The 26928-nt window shown below is 40.2% G+C and overlaps 1 protein-coding gene across 1 annotated transcript; it reads left to right on the top strand.

The window, feature by feature from the left end:
* Positions 1-2741: 2741 nt before the first annotated feature.
* ZNF367 (zinc finger protein 367) lies at positions 2742-26320 on the top strand. The gene is made up of 5 exons (XM_055311616.1): positions 2742-3195; positions 16638-16788; positions 19318-19437; positions 20753-20891; positions 23775-26320. Exons 1-5 carry the CDS (start codon positions 2803-2805, stop codon positions 23995-23997), a joined length of 1026 nt encoding a protein of 341 aa, XP_055167591.1. The 5' UTR covers positions 2742-2802; the 3' UTR covers positions 23998-26320.
* The last annotated feature ends 608 nt before the right edge of the window (positions 26321-26928 follow it).

A 26928-nucleotide genomic window follows, 5' to 3' on the forward strand; every position in this document is an offset into this window, starting at 1 on the left:
AAGCAGATCTTGCATGACCTCAGTCTGTTTCTGGAATCACCCTCTGTTCACTTCACACATTCCTGGCATGTCTTTCATTCTCTTGTGCGGAGAACAAGTAGAGTTGCCAGGTTACTGTTGATGAAGAGTAGTTTTTAGAAACAGAAAGTCAGTATCCTGGTTCTGAATAATTTATCATGCTCTCTGGGGCATGTTAAACAGTAACTATTGGTTGGTGCTTAATCTATTGGATCTTACTCAACCCATGATTTGAGTGTCTATGATGGATATATCACTTTTTCTTATCTTTCAAGTATAAATTGGATGTGTTATATTTCCCTTCCAGAAGTATATCGTGCAGTCATTTGGCATTAAATTGTTAAAGTTTACTAAATTAACTGAAATGAAAAATGAACTTTCAACTTTCCACATCAACTATTAAAGTATAAAGTTGGATTTAACCCCTAAAATTTGAAGGTTTTAAATATGAGAAAGTTCTCAGAAACGTGGGGGCCCCATTTTTCAGTGCCTTTTGTTCAGCAGACTCAATGAGGTATAAACCAGTAATTTTCAGAGGCCAGAAATATCAGTTATGAGTTATGTGACCTTGGACAAGTTTCCTCATCTGTAAAATGGGAATAGTAATATCTCAACATCACAGAATTGTTGAGAGTAGTAGAATGTAAGTAAGTACATCACCCAACCATATTAAATGTGTATCAGTAGACATATGCTATTATAGTAGGCCTCCAAAAAATGGTAACTATATACAACCTTATTTTTTGAAAAGATACTTTCACTTGGTTCAAAGTGCAAAAAATACAAAGAGTTCTATGTATCTCTTGAAATCTTTTCACTTATTTTTTCATAGTCACATATTACACTTCCCTGGTAATAACTGATGTGTCAGTTTCTTGTGTATCTTGCAAGAGATATTGTGTATATCTAAAAGCAAGAATTTAGGAGTGCCTGAGTGGCTCAGTGGAGTAAGCTTCTGACTTTGGCTCACTTTACCATCTTGGGGTGCTGGGATCTAGCACCTACTCTGCAGGGAGCCTGCTTCTCCATCTCCCTCTGCCCCTGCCCCCACTCAAGCTCACGCTCTCTCTCAAATAAAATCTTTAAAAAAAAAAATAAATAAAAGCAAGAATTTATACTTCTCCCTTTTGTGTGTAGCTGAAATTCTACAATTCAAGGTTTTCTTTTTATTGCTATATAAGTAACTTAGAAGTTACTTATATAGGTTAAATGTTTTTAAACAGTTGCGGCTACATTAATTTAGCCATAGCTGTGTATTTGTACGTCTCTCTCACACACACATACTACTCAGCCATCTATTATACAGGCATGTTCCAATTTAATGATCAATTTTAACCCAAACTACTGGATATTTATTCATTGATCGAACAAGTACTTACTGAAGGCTTACCATGAGTCAGGCTGTGCAGGGCAACGCATCAAAGAACAGTCAGTCACTTCTTTCATATCTAGTGAATGTGAGGCTGGACATTCCATCTCGCCCCATCCTTTGCAGCTTGGGGTTTCTGAGCCCCCAGCGGCTCCCAGGGGGGTGTCAGACAAAGCTCGCCGTCCAGCATCCCTCCCGTGCGGGGTGGGATCCCTGAGCCAGAGCCGGCAGACAGAGGAGTCCGGAATGAACGGAAAACTCCATGCAGGAGCGGGGAGGCAGGCCGGCCCCGTGACGGCGTGGAAGCAGCCCCGGAAAGGGGTGGGGGTCTCGAGGGTGGGAGCAGATCCTTGCCTGCCTTCTTGTCCCCTCCGCACTGTGAGCGGCACATGGGGGCTTCGGAGACGACTTCCTACCTGTGGATGGGAGACCCCATCTACACCGGAGAGACCCAGCCCCGGAAGGCGATCCCACCGGACCCCACCTCAGCCAGGGGGCGGGGGGAGACTGAGTTGGGGGACATGGCAGGGTCAGCGGAGCCAAGAGCTGGGCAAAGGGAGTCGGCTAGGAAACTAGGCACCTTTGGGTGTCTACCAGAAACAAGCGGCGGCGGGGGCCCAAGCCCTTTAAAGTCCCTGCGCGGGGGAACGGCTGCCCAACAGCCGCGGGCGGGGCTGCAGGGAGCGAGCCCCCGCCGCCCAACGACCGTGCCCCCGGCCTGGCCCCTCGCCGACGCCTCTCCAGTCAGAGGTTGGCCGCCTCCCGCCCCGGCCCGCGCCCCCGACACGACACCCCGCGCAGACCGCGGGGCGGCGCTCCCGAAGGGTGTGTCTGCCCCAGGGCAGCTGTTGCGCGCTTCCCCGGAGTTTCGAACGCGGTTGGCCCGCGAGGCAGAAAAGAGAGCAGCGCGGTGACCAATCGCGCGGCAGGACGGGCCCGCGCGCAGGCTCGGCCCCGCCCCCCGGCTGCAGACACGTCCGGGCGCGGCCATTGGCTGGCGCGGCCTGTCGCTCGGCGCTGCGGCCAGCGGGCAGGGGCCTCGCGGTGACTGGTTCCGCCCAGGCGCGAAATGTAACGCGGGAAAAGCCGGAGCGGTGACCCAGGCGGCAGGTTGTTATTTTCGGGGGCTCGGCGCATTACGTTCTGCTGTCCCGTCACCGAGGGCTGGCCGCCCGCAGCTCCCGCCGCTGCAGCCTGCGCTGGGAGCACGAAGGACGGAGGGCGGGCCTGACCGGGGCTGGGGTTTGGGGCTGGCCGCCGGCTGCCGGCCGAGCCAGAGGGTTCCGGGAAACGTCCGCCAGCCATGAGCCGGCGGCACTGAGCGCCGGCGCCTCGGGAGCAGCGCGGGCGAGCGGAGCGAGGGGCCAGAGCAGGGCGCAGGGAGTGCGGCTGCCGAGCTGCACCGGGGCCGGGCGATGATCCGGGGCGCGGAGGCGCCCATGGCGGACAAACCGCCGCAGCCGCCGCCCGTCATCTTCTGCCACGACTCCCCGAAGCGGGTGCTGGTGTCGGTCATCAGGACCACCCCGATCAAGCCCACGTGCGGCGGCGGGGGGGAGCCGGAACCGCCGCCGCCGCTCATCCCCACCAGCCCCGGCTTCAGCGACTTCATGGTGTACCCGTGGCGCTGGGGCGAGAACGCACACAACGTGACGCTCAGCCCCGGGGCCGTGGGGGGCGCCGCCTCGGCCGCCTTGCCCGCCGCCGCCGAGCACCCGGGGCTCCGAAGCCGGGGCGCGCCCCCGCCCGCCGCCTCGGGAGGTGAAGACGAGGAGGAGGCGAGCAGCCCGGACAGCGGCCACCTCAAGGTGAGCGAGGCGGGTGGGGGGCGCGGGGCAGCCGGGGCCCGTTAACGGCGCGGCCGGGGAGCCGGCAGCGCCCGCGGACGCGGCGGGTGGGGCGGGGCCGAGTTTAAAACGCGAGGTCTCTCTGGCCGCGGCGAGGGCGGGGGCGGCTGACAGGACGCTGACGTCACTGCCGCGCGCCAAAAACGGGTCCCCGCGGGGGAGAGGCGGGGCGGCGGTCACGTGACGCCCGCGGAGGGGCGGTGGCCGACCGAGGGGACCCGGCGGCAGATGCGGTGAGCCGCGGCGCCGCCTGAGGTCGCGGATGATGACGCTCGGCCGGCGGAAGAAAGGTTGAAGGGGCTGCGGGCGGTCCGCCGCTCCTCGGTGCGGGAAGGGAGGGCTTTGCGCAGGTGCGGCTCCATCAGAGCGGACACCCCGGCCTTGCTAAGGGTGCCCTGCGGAGATGGCCGAGGAGCGAGAAGGGACTCGGGGCACTCCTCTGCCGCTCGTGCAGCCAGAGTGCCGCTGGGCCTGTTGCTGAGAGCGCACGGTGCGGTGGGACGCGCGAACTGCTTAGAGCTGGGAAAGATGTGACCACCTGGTTCTGGTTCAAGTCTGCGCTTGACAGCAGGCAGCTAAGCCTGAGAGGGATTGGTGAAGGGACTTCCCTAAGGTCACAGCTAGGTGATGGGAGAACGGGGACTACAGTCGAGGTGTTGTGGCTCCTGCTCCTGAAGCGTGTGTTCATGGTGACATAGTTATCTCTATAGACTTTGAGCTCCTCGAGGGCGGGAATCGTTTTCTCTGGAAGACTGTTCAACTATAATACCTCACACTCTAAATGCTGAATAAAAGTGCTTGGTAAAAATTTCTATCATGAATGAATTGTGCCGATATAAGGTTAATATTCAGGTTCTCTTTGCTAAATAGTAGGTTAGATAAGCAGTTGACTGAAGATAAAGCAAGTCAGTTTACTGCAGTAGCAAAGATGTTGAAACTCCGTTTTTTGAGCCCTGAGGAAGTTGATATACTTTGTTGCTAGTGGCATTGTTATCAAAGAACTACAAAGTTATAAAACTGCTTTGACGCCCTTTTGGCTCTTGAAGTGTCACTTGAGTAAAAATTTGAAACAAATTTGAAAGAACAAGCAGTGGAAATATTAATGACAGTGCTGAGTGACTTTGTAGAGGAAACAATCCCTGTTGCTGTCTCTAGGTAGCCCTTGGGAACATGGCTGGATAGCCTAGAGATCTTTCCTATGTTAACATATTTAGCCTTTTAAAAAACTAGGATATATAGCTGAGAACCATAAAGGCATACGTGCACAAATAATTGTGGAAGATTTTGCATTGACTATTAATGATAACTCAATTTAATTTTGCATTATCCAGGATATTAGTGTTATAATAGATAAATGAAATTTATAGGTATATTCTTTGTGGCCCAAAATAGACTTAACTTCACATATGTTGCATAAGAGTTGCTCACACATTGCATGTGTTTGAATTTTAATTCGTTTGCCTCTTTTCAGGGGTAAAATATACCTGAAATTATGAAGAACATGAAAAAGTGAAAACGCTGTTTTATATTTCACTTTTTTTTCCTCTTCACAGTAATATTTAAAAATTACTAGATGAATTCATTTTAACTTGTCCTTTTAGTCAATGTAGCAATCCAACTGCAGCTCCAAAAATTCACTTAGCTTTCCCATCTTGAGGGGAAGGGTCTAGAATATACCTTTATTTAAGGATATTAACCAGTTTCATTTGTGATCAGTACACTCTAAAGATAGGAAGATCCAGCCCTCTTCCTTGTTTTGTTTCTCTAAAGTACTTGTAGTTCTTTATCTCTACATGCATCGTGGGTGAATCATGCAGACTGAATCTGTTTACTTTATGGAAAGATGGGAGACCAGTAACATGTTTCCCCCATCCCCTTCTCTCAGTTACAGATTAGAGGCAATAACAGCTGTGAGTTTAAGAACAACCTTTGTGTTCTTTATTGTCTATTTGTTGCCACTACTTCCTGGGGAGGTGTTAACATCTGAGACCCTCCTACCAAGTGTAGGCTCTTGCTTGCTCTCTTGTTTCTGCCCTACGCTCCCTCCTCCCCTGCTTGTGGGGAGAACATCCATCATCTACTAATTTATTTTGGCTCCTCATTACAGGATTGCTTAGCACCGTCAGGGTATAATTATATATTAGCACTATCTTCTTAGTTTATAGAATTCCAGGAGGGGAAGGAAGGGAACAGGTCTAATTTCTCTCTGCCATAGGTCATTTCCAAGCCTCTGCATGTTGTGCCCTCTACTCAGACTGTGTTCATGAGGTTACTTCAATGTGGGATCTGTGGTTCCGCTTCTCTGTGCATAGCCTCAGATACTATTCACTTTTCAGGACTTGCCAGCTGCCTATCCCACTTACCCTTTCTATCACCTGCACACTACACACAGTCTTACAAATAGATTAGTACATATAATTTTGATCACCATGTTAAACATGTAACATAGTAGCCACCATTTATTGCCTGGCATAGCAAAACTGCCAGGGTCTGTGCTGAGTGTTTTGAATTCTTTATCTTGTTAACTGGATGAACAAGGAGGAATTAAAGAGTCTCCAAGATTAGGTTTAGTTAACATCATATAGTAAGTGGTAGAACTGAGTGCAACCTTCCAGAGCCTTTGTTCTTAATCCCTACATGATACTACTACTCCTGTATATAACATGTGTAAATTGACTTTAGGGATTTCTTATTTTTTTAGTATTAAGCTGATGAAAGCAGACTTAGGAAATATACACTATTTATACCTATATGTATCTCAACTGAAATGCTTTATGAGGGTACACACAGAGCAGACAAATGCAAATTAAGACTCAGTTGCACAGATAGGTCGAGGTGGGGGATAGAATGAGAAAGCAGATATGAAAGCCAAAGGAAATTTTTATCTAAACCTGAATTTGAAAAGGGAAAGATGATTAATTACTTTTTTTTTTCATTTTCTTGTCAAGGTGCATGTGCCTTCCTCTGAGACCCATTTCCTTGTAGGTTGTGTTTGTGCACTTTATTTGAATTTTAGTTTGTATGAAAATGTGTTGACTTTTAGGTTTTTTGGTTCTCACATGAATACCCAGTTTGACTACACCTTTCTCTAAAATCTAGGTAAATGTGTACATTGTTCTAAATGGCTTGAGAAATAACCAATGTTTTATAAAATAACCTTTTAAAGATAGTTGTTGACATTGAAAACTCAAAACATCATGTACTATTTCAGAAATCACTTGGAAAATCACTAATCTACCTTCCAGTGGTACTGAAATTCTGTATTAGAAGTTAAATGTACTAGTGTGCAAATATTTTTGGCAATCAAATCATTTTACTTCTTTCTAGTAGCTTATGTCACAGGTGTTGCCACATAATAGAATGTGTTGCATTTCTTGTTAGCTCTTGTGAACCAGCAGGCAGTTCTGACAAGATCTGTTAGACTACTGGTATACTTGATTGCTAATGAGTTAGTTAACACTTTGTTATTGTCAGAATGTACCTAGAAACATGGTTTTTTAGCTAAGGCCAAAATGAAGAGAACCTTCTTTAAGTAACAGCTTCTTTTTGTATGTATCGTTAAAAGATACTCTTCATTCATTTACTTAGGGCATCAGGTGATTATTTACCTTCTTTGATTTTCTCAGAAGAAATTAAACACTCAGTGAAGCCTTACCTGTATATAGGATGTTGTGTCATACTATATTTTTTAGCTCTCTGTTTCTCATTTGGAAAATACAAATATGTGATTTAAGCTGGGAAACAGCCAAATTGTTAACTTTTAAAATACTCAGTCCCTTGGGAATGCCTGGTTGGCTCAGCAGTTAAGCGTCTGCCTTCTGGGCAGCCCGGGTGGCTCAGCGGTTTAGCACGGCCTTCAGCCCAGGGTGTGATCCTGGAGACCTGGGATCGAGTCCCACGTCAGGCTCCCTGCATGGAGCCTGCTTCTCCCTCTGTCTGTGTCTCTGCCTCTATCTCTCATAAATAAATAATATTTTTTTTTACAAAAAAGTGTCTGCCTTCTGCTCTGGGTGTGACCCTGGAGTTCCGGGATCGAGTCCCACATTGGGCTCCTCACAGGGAGCCTGCTTCTCCCTCTGCCTGTGTCTCTGCCTCTCTCTCTCTCTCTCTCTCTGTGTGTGTGTGTGTGTCTCTCGTGAATAAATAAATAAAATCTTTAAAAAAACAAAAAAAAAACCCCTCAGTCCCCCATAAAACATACTTGAAAATACATATACATATATATATATTTTTTTTTACTAGAAAGGGAAAATAGTAATGGATAACCTAAAAATTTGGATTTTAACTCATCAGTTATTTCAAAGTATAATAGAGGCAACAGTATATTTTTATGTATTTAAAAATACTGGGAGGGGCGCCTGGGTGGCTCAGTTGGTTAAACATCGGACTTTTAGTATCAGCTCAGGTCATGATCTCAGGGTCTGTGCTCAGTGTGGAGTCTGCTTAGGATTCTTTCTCTCTTCCTCTCCTTCTCGGGCTCCCTCCCTCTCATCTTTTTTTAAAATATTGGGAAAAGAGTGTTTTATGGCACAAGAGTTGTATCATTAAGGTTTTTTAAAAATTAAAGTATAATATGTTATTTGTTTCAGGTGTACAATATAATGATTCAACAATTCTATACTTTTCTCAGTGCTCATCAAGATAAGCGTAATCTTAATCCTCTTTATCTATTTCACCCATCCTTCTATCTACCTCCCCCTGGCAACCACCAGTTCTTTAAGAATCTGTGGTTTTTTGTTTTTGTTTTAAAAGATTTTATTTATTTGAGAGAGTGAGAGAGCACGAGAGGGAGAGGAGAAGTAGGCTGCCAAGGTGGGGCTCTATCCCAGGACCCTGGAGTCCTGACCTGAGCCAAAGACAGATGCTTAACTCACTTGAGACACCCAGATGTCCCAAGAATCTGTTTTTTTTTTTGTCTCCTTTTTTTCTTTGTTATGTTTCATAAATTTCATATATGAGTGAAATCATATGGTATTTGTCTTTCTCTGATTTATTTCCTTTAATGTTATACTGCTAGATCCATGTTGCATATAGCAAGATTTCATTCTTTTTAATGGTTGAGTAATTTGTGTGTGTGTGTGTGTGTGTGTGTGTGTGTGTGTAAGACTTTCTCCATTCATTGATGGAGAGATACTTCGGTTGCTTCCATATCTTGGCTATTATAAATAGTGCTGCAATACACACAGGATGCATATATCTTTTTGAATTAGTGTTTTTGTTTTCTTTGGGTAAATAGTAGTGGAAGTTTTGGATCAGATTAATTTTTAATTTTTTGAAGAACCTCTGTACTGTTTTCCTGGTACAGGATGCTGCACCAGTTTGCGTTCTGACCAATAGTGTTCCTTTTTTTCCACATTCATGCCAACACTTGTTATATCTTGTCTTTTTGATTTTAGCCATTCTGACAAGGGTAATGTGATATCTCACTGTGGTTTTAATTTGTATTTTCCTGATGAATAATGATGTTGAACATCTTTTTGTCTGTTGGCCATCTGTATGTTTTTGGAAAAGTGTTTGATCAAGTCCTCTGCCCATTTTTTTTTTTTTTAATTTACGATAGTCATACAGAGAGAGAGAGAGAGGCAGAGACACAGGCAGAAGGAGAAGCAGGCTCCATGCACCGGGAGCCCGACGTGGGATTCGATCCCGGGTCTCCAGGATCGCGCCCTGGGCCAAAGGCAGGCGCCAAACCGCTGCGCCACCCAGGGATCCCCCTCTGCCCATTTTTAATCACATTATTTGTTTTGTTTTGGTGTTGTATAAGGTTTTTTATTGACTAACAAAGTGCCCAAGTCAGTTTAAGTGAAAGCATGCTGTAGAATACAAACTGAGAAATCCCAATCTCAGCCTAATCATGGTTCATGTTATATCCTATGAGGGTTGACTGCAGATATGTGCCTTGTCCTATTCATCCTGGGACCCAGAAGGAACATCCCCTACCTGGGACATTTGGGTCTAAAGGCAGAACCACCGTGTGATGGCTTTTAAGGCTTTTGCACTGAAGTCCTACATATACTTTTCATTCACATTTTATTAGCCAAAGCAAGTCATGTGGTCACATTGGCCTCATTGGTACCCACACACAGTGAGAGAGGGGCACTGAATATTTTTACAGTGGTGTTATTGCCATAGTGCCTTTCCATGGTCCCTTTTTTTTTTGATGGCAAAAAGTATAACAAAATTTATCATCTTGATAATATTTGGTTAACAATATGCACATTGTTGTGTAACAGATCTCAGGAACTTATTTTTGCAAAACCAAAACTCTGTACCCATTGAACTCTCCTTTTCTCTCTCCCTGCAGTCCCTAGCAACTGCAATTCTACTTTCTGTTTCTAAGAGTTTGACTAATTTAGATACCTTATATAAGTGGAATCATGTAGAATTAAGAATACTTAGCATAGTGTTAAGGTTTATGCACATTATAATACATGGCAGGATTAATTTTTTTTAAGGCTGAATAATTTTCCATTGTATTGTATATGCTATCTTTCCTTCCTTCCTTCCTTCCTTCCTTCCTTCCTTCCTTCCTTCCTTCCTTCCTTCCTTCCTTCTTTTTTTTTGTTTTCTTTCTTTCTTTCTTTCTTTCTTTCTTTCTTTCTTTCTTTCTTTCTTTCTTTCTTTCTTTCTTTCTTTCTGTTTTTTTAGATTTTATTTATTTATTCATGAGAGAGAGAGGCAGAGACACAGGCAGAGGGAGAAGCAGACTCCATGCAGGGAGCCTGACGTGGGACTTGATCCTGGGTCTCCAGGATCATGCCCTGGGCCGAAGGCAGCGCTAAACCGCTGAGCCACCTGGGCTGCCCCTATGCTATCATTTCTTCATTAATCTACCAGTTGACATTTCTTTATTCATCTGTTGACTGTTATGGAAATAGATTTTAATATCTAAATTTTTTGAACATGACTTACCCTATAAAATAACCCAATCCATGTTGAGATTGGGCCTCTCTTTCAAAGTGAAAGTTAATTGAATGGATTTTTTTTCCTGGAGCTTATTGTTATCAATCAAGGCTTTAACCTGATGTTTGTAAGCATATGGAATGCTTTAGGTATTTATATTGCACACAGTAAAGGCAACTTCATTTTGGATGTAGTTGTACATAATACTTTTTATTATTTTTTTATGTAACTTGTATGTGTAAAATTTAACCTAACCTGGGAAATGAGATTATTATTATTATCATTATTATTTGCAAGTGAATGTTTGTTTTCTATTAGCAGGGTGTTCCCATAAATTACATACCCACCTTTCCCATTGTTAACATCTTATATTAATTAGCATGGTATATGTGTTGCAATTAATGAACCAAATTGACATATTGTTATAAACTGACATCCGTAGTACTTTCAAATTTCCTTAGTTGTTTTTTTTTAAAGTTGAGGTGAAAGTAATGTAGCATAAAATTAACCATTTTGAAGTGTGTAATTCAGTGACATTTAGTAATTCACAATGTTGTGTAATGACCACCTACATATCAAGTTTAAAATATTTTCACTACCCTAAGGGAAAACCCTGTACTCATTAAGTACTTCGTATTCCCCAGGACATGCAGTCTCTGGAAAGGAATCTCTTCTGTTTCTATGCACTTAACTATCCTGGATATTTCATTACATAGAATTGCACAATGTGTGGCCTTTTGTGTCTGGCATCTTTTTTTTTTTTTTTAAGATTTTACTTATTTATTCATGAGAGACACACAGAGAGTCCAAGACACAGGCAGAGGGAGAAGAGAAGCAGGCTTCTCACAGGGAGCCTGATGTGGGACTCAATCCCAGGACTGGGATTACGCCCTGAGCCGAAGGCTCAACCACTGAGCCACCCAGGCGTCCTTGTGTCTGGCATCTTTCACTCAGCATACTGTTTTTGAGGTTCATCTGCCCTGTAGCATGTATCATTTCTATTGTTGAATAACATTCCATTGAGATATATATGTATATGACATTGTACCACACTCTCAAATTGTTTTTTCCATAGTGGCTGAACCAATTTACATTCTCACCAACAATTTTTGAGGGCTCCAGTTTTTCTACCTCTTTGGAGTGTAATCTAGTTGGTGTGAAGTAGTATCTAATTGTGCTTTTTTTTAAAAAAAATAAGTTATTTTCTTCCTTAAGCTTTATTGAGATATAACTGACCCATTGATTTTGATTTGCATTTCCCTAAAGATGTGGGGCATCTTTTCAGGAGCTTGCTGCACATTTGTGTAAGTACTTTGGAGAAGTTTCTATTTATGATCTTTACACATTTTTTTTTTAAAGATTTATTTATTTTAGTGGGTGAAGGTAGAGGGGAGAATCTGAAACAGACTTTCTGCTGAGCACAGAGCCCGACATACGGGGCTCAATCCCACAACCCCAAGATCATGACCTGAGCTGAAATCAAGAGTTGTATGCTTAGTTGGCTGAGCCACACAGGCACCCTGCTCTTTACCCATTTTTAAATTTTTTTTTGTCTTTTGTTGAATTTTAGAATTTCTTTATATATCCTGATGCTAGACCCTTATCAAATATTTAATTTGCAAATGTTAATCTCCTGTTCTGTTATGTGTCTCTTCACTCTCTTGAGAATGTCCCTTGATAAGCAAATATTTTTTGACTTTAAGGCCAGCTTATTTATTCTTTTTGATGCATATATTTTTTATGCCATATCTAAGAATCCATTTCTACATACAAGCTCATGAACATTTATCCCTCTTTTTTTTTTTTAAAGAGATTTTATTTATTTATTCACGAGAGACAGAGAGAAGAGAGAGAGAGAGGCAGAGACACAGGCAGAGGGAGAAGCAGGCTCATGCAGGGATATCATGAGGTGTAGGGATTCAACTTCATTCTTTTGTATGTAGAAATGTAATTGTCTCAGAACTGTTTGTTGAAGAGACCGTTCTTTACCCATTAAATGTTCTTGGCACCCTTGTTGAAAGTAAGTTTGCTGAAGATAAGGGTTTATTTCTTGACTCTCAATTCTGTTCATTGGTCTATGTGTCTTTCCTTATGCGACTACCATAAGTTGCTGCTTTGTAGTAAGTTTTGTAATAGGGATGTGTGTGTCCTCTGCTTTGTTCTTTCTAAATACTGTTTTGGTTATTTGGAGCCTCATCCAGTTTTACATGAGTTGGAGGATCACTTTTTCCATTTTGGCAAAATAAAAAAGGCCTTTGGAATTTTAATAAGGATTGCACTAACTTTGTACATCACTTTGGATAGCATTGTTATCATGTCCTTCGATCCAAGAACTGTATCCCCCAGGTTTTGATATGTTGTGTTTTTGTTTTCATTTGTGTCAAAGTATTTGTTGATTTCCCTTGTGATTTCTTCTTTGACCCATTGACTGTTTAAGACTGTGTTTAGGGGATCCCTGGGTAGCACAGCGGTTTAGCGCCTGCCTTTAGCCCAGGGTACGATCCTGGAGACCCGGGATCGAGTCCCACGTCGGGCTCCCGGTGCATGGAGCCTGCTTCTTTCTCTGCCTTTGTCTTTGCCTCTCTCTCTCTGTGTGACTATCATAATTAAATAAAAATTAAAAAAAAAAAGACTGTGTTTAATTTTAACTGTTTGTGAATTTTCCAGTTTTCTTTTGGTTTTTGATTTATAGTTTCATTCCATGTCTGTCAAAGAAGATACAGTCTTTTAACATTTATCAATACTTAGGTTTGTATCCTAACAGATAGTCTTTTCCGGGGAATATTCCATGTGCACTTGAGAAAAATGCATATTTTACTGTTTTTATGTGGAGTGTTCTGCATATGTCTGTTAGGTCTAGTTAGCTTAGACTGGTGTTAAAGTCTTATATGTCTTTGTTGACCTGTCTAGTAGTCCTGTCTTATTTAAAGTGAAAGTCTCCAGCTATTTTGAACTCCTTCTCCTTTCGATTCTGTCAATTTTTGCTTCATACTTTTTGGGAGCTCTGTTGTTAGGTGAGTGAGTCTTTATAATTGTTATTCCTTTTTCCACCCCCTCTCCCTCTTTTTTAAAGTAAGCTCTGGGCCCAAGGTGGGGCTTGAACTCACCATCCAGAGATCAAGAGTTGCATGCTCTACTGGCTGAGCCATCCAAGAGCCCCTCCATACTTTCTCCTTTAACCTATTTGTGTTTTTGGATTTATAGAAGTCTGTTATAGGCAGCATATATAGTTGGATCACTTTTAAAAACCCATTCTGCTAATCTCTGCCTTTAAATTGGCAAATTTAAGCTATTTACGTTTAAAGTGATTACTGTTAAGGAAGAACCTTTATTATTTTCTATATGTCTTATACCTGTTTTGTTTTTCAATTCCTCTCTTACTGACTTCTTTGTGTTTATTATTCTTTTGTAGTGTATTATTTTCATTCCTTGTTTCTTTTATTGACTTTTAATTTTTTTTTTTTTTAGTGATCACTGGGAATTTCAATTCATCTCTTAGACATAATCTATTTTGAATTTGTACCACTGTAGCTACAATGGTATACAAAAACTCTGCTCCTTTCCAGCTCTGTTGCTCCCTCTTTGTTATAGTCACAAATTACATCTTCTTATGTTCCCATTAATGTGGATTTATGGATTTTAAAATACATTTAACATTTGTCTTTAAAAGTTTATTTATTTATTTAAGCAATCTCTACTTCCATCATGGGGCTTGAACTCATGACCCTGAGTTGCACACCACTGTGACCGAGCCAGCCAAGTGTGCCTGGCATTTATTTGTCTTTCAAATTATATAGGTAAAAAGAGGAGTTGTAAGCAAGAGATACAACACTTTTGGCATTTGTATTTACTTAGGTAGTTACCTTTACTAGTGTTGTTTCTTTGTATGGCTTTGCGTTTCTATCTAGTGCCCTTTTGTTTCTGCCTGGAAACTCTCTTTATATTTATTGCATGGCAGGTCTACCAGCCATGGACTCTCAGCTTATGTTTATCTGGGAATGTCTTAATTTATTTTTTATTTTTGAAGGATAATTTTAGTGGATGAAAGAATATTGGCTGACTTTTTTTTTTTCCTTTCATCACTTTAAACATGTCATCCTGCGTTCCATAGTTTCTCCTGAGAAATCAGCTGTGTATCTTAGAGAAGATTCCTTATACCTGATGAATTGCTTCTACTGTTTTCAAGGTTCTCTCTGCCTTTTGTCTTTGGGCAGTTTGATCTAATGTGTCTCATTCTTGAAGTTCATTGAGCTTCTTGGATGTTTAGATTTATGTTTTATCAAATTCTGGAAGTTTTCATCCATTATTTTCAAATATTCTTTTTGCTCGTCTTTCTCTTGCCTTCTGGGTCTCCAATTATGTGTATATTGGTATGCTTGATGTTACAGTCTAAGTGTTCATGTACCCCAAAATTTGTGTGGTGAGTGAGATCCTGACTCCCAAGATGATGTTGTTAGGAATTAAAGCCTTCGAGAGGTGCTTATGCTGTTAGGGTGGTGTCCTCTTGAAGGGGACTGGTTGGTGCCTTTATGGTAAAGGCTCCAGAGAGCTCTGATGTGAAGACACAGCTAGAGGGTGCCAACTATGAGCCAGGAAGAGGGCCCTCACCTGACCACACTGGTGCTGTGATCACGGGCTTTCCAGCTTCCAGAACTGTGAGAAATACATTTCTGTTGTTTCTTATCTTGTTACAGTAGCCTAAATGTACTAAGACACTTGATATCCTACAGGTGTCTTGGGATCTTTTCTCTTTTGGTTCCGCAGACTGGATAATTCCAGTTGACCTGCTTGAAATTTGCGGATTCTTTCTGACAGTTCAAATCTACCATTTAAATTCTTCAGTGATTTTTTTTTTTCATTTATTATACTTTTTGGCTTCAGAATTTCTATTTGGTTTCTCTTTACTTTATTTTATTTTTTAAGATTTATGTATCTATTTTAGAAAGACAGCAAGTGAGCAGGGGCAGGGCACAGGGGAAAAAAATCTCAAGCAGACTCCCTGCTCAGTGCAGAGCCTGCCTTGGGTCTTGATCTCAAGACCTTGAGATCATGACCTGAGCCAAAATTGAGTTAAATGCTCAACTAAGTCACCCAGGTGCCCCTTTATAATTCATTTCTTTATTGGTACTTTGTTTGTTGAAAGTGTTCTCCTGTTTTTCCTTTTGTTCTTTGTCCGTGGTTTCCATGAACTCTTTCAGCATATTTTAAGACCATTTAAAGTCTTTGCCTAGTAAGACCAGTGTCTATTTCCTCATGGTCTGTTTTTATTAATTTCTCCTATGTATGGACCATACTTTTGTTTCTTTACATGTTTAGTTACATATTATTAAAAATGGGCTGTTTTGAATATTATAATGTGATGAGTCTGGAAATCAGATTCTTTCTTTCCTCTGTTTTTGTTGTGTGCTGCAGGTTGTAGTTACTTGTTTTGAGAATTTTCCAAACTATTTTTAAGATTTTATTTATTTATTCATTAGAGACAGAGAGTGAGAGAGAGGCAGAGACATAGGCAGAGGTGAGAAGCAGGCTCCATTCAGGGAGCCCAATGTGGGACTCGACCCCGGGACTCCAGATCACGCCCCAAGCCAAAGGCAGCCGCTCAACCGCTGAGCCACCCAGGCGTCCCTCTAAACTATTTTTGTAAACTCTATTCTTTGTTGTGTTCTCTAAATTTCTGTTTCGTTCAACATTGGTAGATATTTCCTTGAATGCCTGGAGCCAAAAATTGAATGAGAAAAAACTCTTGACTTTGCAGAAATGGCTCTGTGTTATAGTTCTCCTTCAATTCCTGAACTGATTGAGTCTACATTTTTATCTTTAGGATACCAGAGCACTTTTTTTTTTTTTTTTTTTTAAATACCAGAGCACTTTTCAATGCCCTAATTTCCCAGAGAAACTCTCTCTCTAGCTTTTCCTCTCAGGCTTTTGATGTATCCTTTCGTCTCAGTTGAAATCTTTTGCCCTATGGTGCAGCAAGTTATTATTAGCTTTACAAGGTTTTTGAGCAATGCTTTCTGTTTAGCTGCTTTTCTGCCCTGAGAGTTCTAAATTAGGTAAAACAAGGACATATACCTTGTGTCAGTTCTTCAGGTAGCCCCCAGACAGCCTAAGACAAACACAATTCTTTTAGAATCAGGTCTACTTTGTTTTCTCTGTAGCCAGGGACTAAGTTCCCACATTGAGAATGAAGAAGGTTCTTCAAGACCACTCTGGGTAACAAGGGCAAGCAGTAAAAATGCTGCAAAGCCTTCCTGCTGTTTCCAGGTGTCTCTTCCTGATTCAGTGTTCACGAGTTGCTGTAAATCTCTATTTTCTGGAGTTGTGATAAAAGGTGATTTTGACAGTTTGATTTTTTTTCAGTGATCTGTGGTGGGATTGCCCTTTGGAACGACCATTTTCGTTGATATCACTCAAGAATACGAAAAGTGATTTATTGTGAAAGTCTATTCTAATGAGTAGATACAAGAAATTATGTTAATGTTTATACAAATTGTTAATAGGATGGAATCCGACGTGGAAGACCCAGAGCAGATACTGTCCGGGATCTAATAAATGAAGGAGAGCATTCATCCAGCAGAATCCGTTGTAACATCTGTAATAGGGTATTTCCACGGGAGAAATCGCTCCAGGCTCACAAAAGGACTCATACAGGTAAGCTGAGTAGAATACAGCTGATTTGATGTTTGGGCCCATAAGTTAATGTTTTAGTTGCCTTATATTTCATCATTGTGAAGTTTCTCAAACAGGCATTGTATAGTCCGTTTCTTTTTTGGTAGGAAGGAATGGTTTTCTCAACATTGGTACCATGTGACTTGTAAAGGTATTACGGTAATTAATCTAATTGTCCTAGGAATGTTAATGCTAAACGTAGTTCTGTCATTTCACCTACCCAAATTTTACTCGATAAGCCCATTAATTGTCTGTATAATTGTTAAAACTGGTTTGTAGGCCAAATTCTAAAACATTAAGTGTCAAGTGTTTAGTAGAATTTCTAGAATCCCCAGTGTGCCATCAATATGTTTAACTTAGCCATTTAATCTAAGATGAAGTAGAATTTTTCAGAATTAAATGTATTGTAGATAGCTATCCCAGGACTATCAAATATCTCTATTTGTGTAGAGAAACTATATTTACATTTTAAATACCATATAGAGAGCAAAGAAATGACACAGAGATGGCCCTTGTTCTTTCCATAGAGAAATTTAGCTCCAGAAGAAGGAGCTAATAATGGTTTTGGTTCTAATAATGGTATTTAATAATTTACAGATGAGGAAACTGAGGCACCAAAAAAGCAATGACCACTGCCTTACAACCTCCCACACTCTTGAGTCTAAGGTGATGCTGGCCAATATAGTAGGACATATGGCTCGTGAGCACTTGAAATTTAGCTAGTCTATATTGAGATGGGCAGCATGTATAAAATACACTTAGTATGAAAAAGAGTAAATGGTGTTCTTGATAACCTTGATATTAATTACATATTGAAATTATATTTTAGATTTATTGGGGTAAATAAATTATCAAAATGAATTTCATTGGTTTCTTTCTGCTTTTGTAATGCGGTTACTAGAAGTGGTTCCCATTATATTTCCATTGGGGAGTACTGGTCTAGAACTTGGGCTTTTAAGCCTTAGCTCCCTTTTTTTTCCCCACTGTGTTTATGGTCATCACATGTTTTTTTGTTTTTGAAAAGATACATTTTAATAAGATGCTGGAATATACATTTCTTAGCTAACTCCCTGAAAAAGGGTAAAGTTTTAATATTGAATCATTATAAACTAAGGTGGCCAAGAGGTTTTGACTTAAGGTGTCCCATTCAGTAAAACCATTACTAAATGAGAAATCTGATTTTGAGAATTTTCAGATTTTTAATAATCTAATTAGTCTGAAATACCCCCAAATAACTGGTTCACAGGCCATAAAGTATGTGTTGCCAGTGTGGATAAGGTTCAGGACCATGTGGCATAATGAGACCCCCGAGTCTCAGGCCTGATCTACGCCAGCCTACCACATGTCACCCAATACTTCAGGCTTTGCTGTATGCCAGAGAACTGAGCCCAAGATCTCCATGGTATGATTAAGCTCTAGTATATATATACATTGTAAGAAACTTCTGTTACTATTTTCAGTAACCTCCCATATCCTGTGTTTTATTAATTTGTGTTTAATTATCACATTCATTTAGTACATTTCTAAATAATAAGAAATTTAGGGAGGAATTGTTACTGTTCTTTGAGTCATGTGGGAAGGATCAGTGCATAATTACCGATCAAAGAATGATTTTTCAAAAAATGATAAAGTTTAATTATGGTTGGTTGAACAATATTTTCCAACACCTTCTCAAGCCTTCTCTAGCACTGTGTTGTATGTATAAATTGCAGTGGAGTACAAAGTATTGTACATTTTTGTATCAGTAGAGTACCAGGATGCATAAATAGCAGTAGATACTGAATTAGTGAAGGGATATATAGTTCAATTATTTGGAGGTAGCAGGGAGTTCCACTGAGGACCTACAGGGTCGGGAAGATTTTGGATTTTCAAGGAGTAGAACGAAATGAGGAACTGCCTCCCGGAATGAATCTCAGGAGTGTGAAGTAAGATCAACCCTGCTCTCTAATGCAGTAGCTATAGTGCAGTTGTTAGGGGATCACTGAAAGTCAGCAGATCATTTCACCCATTGTTTAAGGGATGTAGTAGGGTTTGAAGTAATGTAGGCAGTAGTTTGGATGACAAAAGCAAGAGTTGAGTGTCATTCACTCCAGAAGGGCTGTGCAGGGGTAGAGAATAGAGGTCAGTTAGGCTTCCTTCTGGGTGGGAGGGGCTGCCATGCCAGTCTGACCAGGGAAAGTTGCAGGAGTGGGAGACACTTTGAAGAATCCAAGAGCTAGTATTTTAGATTATGGGGAGAAAAATGACCGGATAAGCTGAAGATAACTTCAAAGCTTGAACCTGGGAACCTTTTAAAAGCTCAAGGCCTAAAGACCATATTACTGTGTTTCCAAGTAGATAGCTGCTTGGTAGGCATCAAAGTGCTGTTGTTAGCATTAACACTTGCAGCTTTATAGAGGCTGTGACATGTTTTATTGTTGAGTTATGACCTACATAGAGGTTGATTCTCTCTGTCCCTTTCTCTTTTCACCTTATTGTCTCAGAAATAATATATAATATTTGTCTACTTAGGTGAGAGACCCTATCTGTGTGATTATCCAGACTGTGGAAAAGCCTTCGTTCAAAGTGGACAGCTCAAAACACATCAGCGTCTTCACACCGGAGAGAAACCTTTTGTTTGTTCAGAAAATGGTATGGTGTTAGTTAAGTTTATGTAATGAGTTTTTAGGAGGAGAGATTTTGATGTAAATTTTATAAAACATCATAAGCCCTCTTTGTAAATTGTGATCCCTGCTCATTTTCTGGGAAATGATTGATTTTTAAATAAAATATTCTTTTTAGGTGAAAATCTTAAAGGACAATTAAAAGTAGTGTATTCAGAGGGTGCCTGACTGGCTCAATCTGTAGAGCATGTGACTCTTGATCTTGGGGTTCTAGCCCCATGATGAGCAGAGAGATTACTTTAAAAAAAAATAGCAGTATTTAGTTAGAGGTGGTAGAAAGATCTATAAAAGTAAATACAGCCTTTATAGTAGTCTTTTATTTTGGTTTTAAACTTCTTAAGTATTAAAGGAAACACATCGTTGTCTAAATTTTTCACAAAGAGGGAGATTTTACCATCTTACTACTGCCACTGTTAGTAATTTCTTATCACTTTTTTTTTTAAATATTTTGTTTATTCATGAGAGACACAGAGAAAGAGAGGCAGAGACACAGGCAGAGGGAGAAGCAGGCTTCATGCAGGGAGCCCGACAAGGGATTCGATCCCGGGGCCGCAGGATCACACCCTGGGCTGAAGGCAGCGTTAAGCTGCTGAGCCACCTGGGCTGCCCTCTTATCACTTTTCTTAAGTGATTTTCTTTTTTTTTTTCTTCTTAAGTGATTTTCTAAATCTCATAGCACAATTTCTTGATGTTTTCCTTATGCACATTTTTACATAGTTATAGCTGAAATTCAATAGTTTTGTGTTGTTGCTCTGTAGTTTTTTTGACTGTTGTCACTTGTTACAAATGTCTACACTTTTCTCCAGAAACCAATATTGCCCTGTAAGCTAACTCAAGTTTAAATTAAAACAAAAAAACAAAAAACAAAACACCCAAAACAAATGTCTACACACTTTAATTTGCTTAAGCATTGCCTCAGTGTTGGATATTGAATGTTTTTAAAATGTGCTTGTTGCCTACAAAGCTGAGGGGCATGGTGTCCCCCTTAAAGCTTTGTTCGTCTTATAGGATGTTTCCTTACCCCAGAATGAAATTCTTGGCCAGTGGTTTTGAGCACTTTTGCTATGAAATCACTTTCTGGTGGGGTTGATGCATTTATGCTGCTGTGCGCAAGCAGTGAAGGAATGGCTTCCTGTTCAGGTGGTTTTTTCCTTCCTCTATGCTACAGAATGTTAAATCCCAGGGTCTTAATGTACTTTCCTTGGGTACAGGTGAAACTGAATATTTTCCATGTCTGCTGGATGTCCAGATTCTGATAAGTGTTTCCCTCTTATGTTTTGAAGGCTGCCTAAGCAGATTCACCCATGCAAACCGCCACTGTCCGAAGCACCCTTATGCCAGGCTCAAACGGGAGGAGCCCACAGATGCTCTCAGTAAGCACCAGGCTGTGGACAACCAGGCTGCCGCTGAGTGGTTGGCAAAGTAAGGTTTCCCTATGCTCCACTGCAGGATACCACCCAGCACATGGGTTGAAGTTGGGAGCTTTGACAGTTTTCTCATTTTAAATAAGTTGCTTTTATACACAGTTTATAAAATAACTTGAAATGGTTCTTTATTTCCTTAAACCACAGAATTGTTAGCAGCCCAAGGATCTGGTGTGTGGTAGAAAACAAGTATGAGATAATTAGTCTGAGTGCCCAGCGCAGAGTTTATTTTAAAAGCAAGATTTTCCTCATTCTCAGGATGTTTTATATGTACTGTATTCCACGGTGCAGCCTCTCCTCATTTTCTTCATATTAGATATGTGCTGATTATTACTGGGATACAAGCTAGAGGTTCTTCTAAAGTAAAGCTCTACGGAACACCCAGTTTAATTTTCCTTTTAACAGCAATAAGGGGCCATTTGAAAAAAGTTTCTCTTAGGGTATTCTGATTTAAGGAGTCATCTGTTGTGTACAAACCAACATCAGCTGTTTGGGACACTCCCTACTTTTTCAGATTTCTCTGCATTTAGAATGAAGTCCGGAATCCCTCTGCTGTAGCTTTGCCTCCCTCTAACAACACAACTGTCTCCAGCTACCTGGGCTTCTGATTTGTTAGCACCACTCTCACTGTGGCTCCCACGCCTCCCTGCCCCCTCTGCCCAGAATGCCGCTTTCCTCTTCATTTAGCCACCCTCTCTTTCTTCTTTTTACTGGTCGAACATCCCTTTAGGAAGTTCTTCCCTCATCTGTTCACTAACCCCCAGAACAAACAAGGTTACACTGACTTAAGAGATGCTTTTACAACACGCTGTTTTCTCTTTCAAAACCTTCATCACAAAAAAAAAAAAAAAAAAAAAAAACACAAAACCTTCATCACACACTTACTTGTTCGATGTCTATCCTCCCTGCTGAACTGGAAGCTCCACTTGGGCAGGTGTTGTATTTGTCTTGAGTACTGCATCACTTCCTCCCTCTTTCCTTCTGGCTGGCCTCTGCTACCCCATTAGCTCTAATTTTGCCCAAGTCCGAAACTTGTTGGTCATTTATATCATCCTTTTTCCCATCTACTCAGTGTAAAGTCTAAACCCTTTATTTTGGCATTCAAAGTCCTTGATTCCTGGTCCTTGCTGACCTTGCTAAAAGCTTCTTTGCCCTTCTCTATTCCTAGTTGTCCTTCAAGCCATGCTGAACTATTTGGATTTCTTTTTTTATATCTTTGAGCATTGCCCAGATTTTTCCTGGCATGTCTGGATTTCCTGAAATCTAGTAGTTGTATTATTTTTGTGTGTATAATTATAAAAAACAGCTTTACTCAAAAAAAAAAAAAAAGCTTTACTGAGGTATAATTGACTCACAATAGATTGTACACATTTAGAGTGTACAATTTGGGGCACCGGCATGACTCAGTTTGTTTAAGTGTCTGCCTTGGAGTCAGGTCATGATCCTGGGGTCCTAAGATCAAGCCCCATCTCGACTCCCCACTCAGTGGGGAGTCTGCTCCTCCCTATCCCACTATCCCTCCTCCCTGTCTGTGGTCTCTCTTCCTCTCTCAGATAAATAAATATTAAAAAAAAAAGAGTGTAGAATTTGATACATTTCAACCTATGTGTATATCTGTGAAACCATCATCACAATCAAGATGGTGAACGTATCCATCACTTGAAAAAGTTTTCTCATGCCTCTTTGTAATTCATCTATCCTTCCTTCCCTTCCCTGCTTTTCATATCAGTGGGGTTTTTTGTTTGTTTTTTTGTTTTGTTTTGTTTTTTCCGCTTATTTTTTTACTGAAAGTATAGTTGGCACATAATTTTATGTTAGTTTCAGGTGTACAACATAGTGACTAAGTCTGTACATTATGTTTGCTCACCTCAAGTATGACTACTATCTGTCACCTTACAACCCTAGGTTTATTCCTTTTTACTGTTGAGTCATAATCCATTGTATGGATACAGCTCAGGTTATTTATTCACCTGTGGCCGGGCCTTTGGGCTGTTTTTGCCTATTACAAATAAAGCTGTGAGTGTTATACAGGTCTTTGTATGGGGCATTTTTATGTGGAGTGGTACTGTTTTTAAACATGCTTTTTTTTTTTTTTAAGATTTATTTATTTATTCGTGAGAGACAGAGAGAGAGAGAGAGAGTGAGTGAGAGAGGAAGAGACACAGGCAGAAGGAGAAGCAGGCTCCATGCAGGGAGCCCGATGTGGGACTCCCATCCAGGTCTCCAGGAGCACACCCTGGGCCGAAGGTGGTGCTAACTGAGCCACCCGGGCTGTCCTAAATATGCCTTTCTTCAGTTACCTAAAGGTGGAATGTTTTCTCTAGGAAATTATCAGTTGGCTATGTAACAGAAATAATGGTAGTGCCTCTTAAATTTTTGAATAAGCTCTCTGTGTTAGATACTAATTTGTCATTTTGTGTGAGGTTTCAAATTTCTCATAGTTAACGCTGTCAGAAGTCACCATCTCTCTGTGAATAGGATAAATAGGTTTCTAATGATAATCTTGCTTTTTAAGTTTATTTCTTTTTGAGGCATAATTGACATACAGCATTTGTTCTATGACTGTATTTTACTGTAGTCCCTTTAACATATAACCTTAAAGGCAGCTGTGGTTTATTGGTGAAAACCCACGACCAGAGAATTGAATAAAAGACTCAGAACTGCCAGTGTTTGATTTTTTGGAAATCTTAGCAAGTCCCTCAATTTCTTGATCTTGAACTTTTCCCTCTATAATGGAAAATATATGTAATATATATGAAATCACTTTATAGCTTTATAAGCTAAAACACAGAAAGTAATACTGTGGTCAAGAACCTGGTTTCAAAAGAAAAATTGAAAAGGTCATGTTTATATATAGCTAATGCGCATGCATTTCGTATAGGTATTGGGAAACCAGAGAGCAGCGTGCCCCCACCTTGAAAGGAAAACTCGTTCAGAAGGCCGATCAGGAGCAGCAGGACCCTCTGGAATTCCTTCAGTCCGATGAGGAGGATGACGAGAAGCGCGGTGCCCAGCGCCGGCTGCAGGAGCAGCGGGAGCGGCTGCACGGAGCCCTTGCTCTCATAGAGCTCGCCAACCTGACCGGAGCGCCGCTCCGCCAGTAGCCTGAACTCTGACTCTTCCACTGTACAAAAGTACTGCCCAGCGTACTTACAAAGTAGATCCTTGGGCATAAGCTAAGCACCTTATTTGCTTATCATAGGCTGCTATTCTGTAGAAATTTATGAAGAATGTCATTGCTCCATAATATGGGGTGAGAGAGAATTGCACTTTTTTTATATGGTAATGGATTTGTTGTAAAGTTTAAAATATTTTGTAAATACGGGACTTCTAGTACAGGGTAGAAAAGGACATATTGTGGGAAGCTAGATTTTGCAAGTTTAATGCATTCATTGGAAGCAGTTCTCACAGGAAGCACTTTCTGAATAAGACACTTGTATGAAAAAACAATGGTACATGTAGCCAAAGAACGTTGAAATAGATTATTTATAAGATCATTAACAATGTATATTAGTATGTTTAACAATACTGTAAACACTGAAGCAAGCCAGAAAGTATAAGATATGTGTATAAGATACGTATTTTTAAATTGCAAAATAGTGTGCCTAATGAGAAGTGGAAAACTGACTATTTTGGAAAATGTTCTAGGTTGTGGACTTTGGAAGAAAAGAGATACTTGAGGATCTTGGTAAGATGCACAGTAGTTGAGGATTTTCAGAATTGGAGTAATATCAGTCTTATTCTATTTTCCTGAGGCTTTACAACTCACTATGATGTTTAGGTTTGAAAAGCACTTGGCATCCCTATTATGTTAACTTGGGAACTTTTGCACATTGCATATTTCTCATTTGCTGAAATTGAGTGGTTAATCTTGCAAAGTCTAGGTAACTTGGTGATTGGGTTTTTTTTGTTTTTTTGTTTTGTTTTTTAATTATGGGCCCTGTAAGGAGATTTGGCACTTGGATTTTTATTGATAAAAGGGACATCTACAGGGTTGTTTTGTAGTGAACTGTTTTAGATCTTTTGTTAGCAAACACTAAATTTTAATTGTACTGCTTGTTTAGAATTATTAGCAAATGGAAGCCTCCTATTTATATTTTCAGTGCATAAAGCCACCTTCTTGCTTTTACTTCAGAGTAACATGCCAGGCTATTTTGTGTTCACTAAATTTAGTTATCAGTTAAACACTGCAGAAAATATTAGCTACTCAGATAAGCAGTTTTCTGGAATAGGTTCGACTGCAAGTGTGTTAACTTGTGTGGTGGTTTTAAGCCATTTTTCCAAATGAAGTTTTTTAAATACCACTTTATGTACTGAAGCATGAACAGAAAAAAACCTGAGCAGTTCACCTCCTATATGTAGGCATAAACCTCCATCATTTAAGCTTTTGTTTTAAGCAAACTAAACAACATGCATAGCATGATAATTTGGTAGATTGCTTAATTGGAGTAAACCTCAGAGTAATGAGAAGGAAATATGGGCTCTTCAGCGCCTTTTTTTCCCCCTTTTTTGAAGTAGTAGCCTACAGATGTAGTTTAAACATTATCTAAAATGTAGGCTTCTTTATCCAAAAATCCCAGTGTGTTGCAGTACACACATAGTTTAAAATACGTAGCCATGGGGAAGGGGTGGTTTGTAAATGTCTTGGAAAGAAGCAAAAGTGTGAAAGATGATAGTAACAAATAATGTGTATGAATGAGGACATACTTTAAAAATGTAATTCCTCTGTACAGTAAATTACAAATCTTGAGGGATTTTTTTTGTAATAAGAATTTATATTTGTAATGGTCTAAGAATTTTGTTTGTAATCTGGTATATAGAATTTTAACTTGGAGCACTTATAAGCACAGTAAGAGATACTGTAGCATCAGAATTTTTATGGGTTAGGCTTCAGCATTTTCTCTAGAATTTTTCCTCTCGAATATAACTTAAATGAAATATTAAAAAGCAATACTCATCAGTCTTGGGAAATTTAAAATTTGATGAACTTACCTAAAGGAAGGACAGTAAAATTGTATTAAAAAATACAAATACTTGGCCATTTCATGGTTAATAAAATTTAAGGCCTTCAAAAATAAGGGTTTTTATTTGTTTTTCTGGTCAGCTTTCGTCAACTCTAATAGTTATATTCACAAACATTTTTTATTTGTATAATTGGAAGTTTAAGAAATTATTACAACTAACTATAGAAATATTTAAAATGTTCTTTCTTGATATAAGCTATATACTTGGACAAAATACATTAGCATCTAAAATTTGAGGTGTGTTAAGACTGCTTTTTGTTTTAAAAATGTGGTTTACATTCAAATTTTTGAAGTGTTTTATGCTTCATATGGCTAAATTGTAGGTTGGCAGAGATGACAGCATAAGAATAAACATGCTGTAATTTTAAAAGATGCTTTGAATAAAATTTTATTTTAATTTACAGTTTAAAGTACATGTCCATTTTTGAACCCTTTATACTTTGCCTCTCAACAATATAACTATAAAATAAAAAATTGAAAAGGTAAAAATGTTGCCTCCCCTCATTGTCATTTTGGAGCGTTTTATGTTTCATTTCCAGTCTCCTCAGGCATCTGTTTAGCATTAGTAGAAACCATAGTGTGAGTTGCTTTTTCTTACTTTAAAATTATGGCCTTTTAGATTGTACATATTAATTTAACTTCCTCATCTCATTCATCATTACAGTGTTAAAAATACACTGGCTTAGATAAGTAATACCGTCCGTATTCCAGGCCATATGGTAATGGTGATCAGGAACTGGGATTTTATTTCACTTATAATCTGGATATGTTGCATGTGGTCACCTCCCTGAGAAGCCACTTAGGGCCTGTTAATATTTTAGTCCAGCAAGTTGGTCTAATTTTTTTCATTAGTTACTAATCTTTAAAGTATACTTGCAATAGGCAAGGTTCAGTCTGTCTAGGCTTTGAGCAAAAGAATTTCATAGGGAACTCTTCAGTATGAGTTGTGATTTAAACAGAGTTGGGATGAGATTTTGACAGCCAATACGGTCTTGAAAGTATGCATGTAGA

The sequence above is a fragment of the Nyctereutes procyonoides genome, unplaced genomic scaffold (assembly GCF_905146905.1).
Source record: "Nyctereutes procyonoides isolate TBG_1078 unplaced genomic scaffold, NYPRO_anot_genome, whole genome shotgun sequence".
NCBI classification, from domain to species: Eukaryota; Metazoa; Chordata; class Mammalia; order Carnivora; family Canidae; genus Nyctereutes; species Nyctereutes procyonoides.

What these genes read in the sequence shown, in the direction of transcription:
- ZNF367 (XM_055311616.1), top strand. Translation starts at nt 2,803, where the DNA reads ATGATCCGGGGCGCGGAGGCGCCCATGGCGGACAAACCGCCGCAGCCG. An exon ending in CGGACAGCGGCCACCTCAAG is followed by an intron (nt 3,196 to 16,637) that starts GTGAGCGAGGCG and finishes AATTGTTAATAG; the next exon opens with GATGGAATCCGACGTGGAAG. An exon ending in GCCGCTGAGTGGTTGGCAAA is followed by an intron (nt 20,892 to 23,774) that starts GTAAGGTTTCCC and finishes CATTTCGTATAG; the next exon opens with GTATTGGGAAACCAGAGAGC.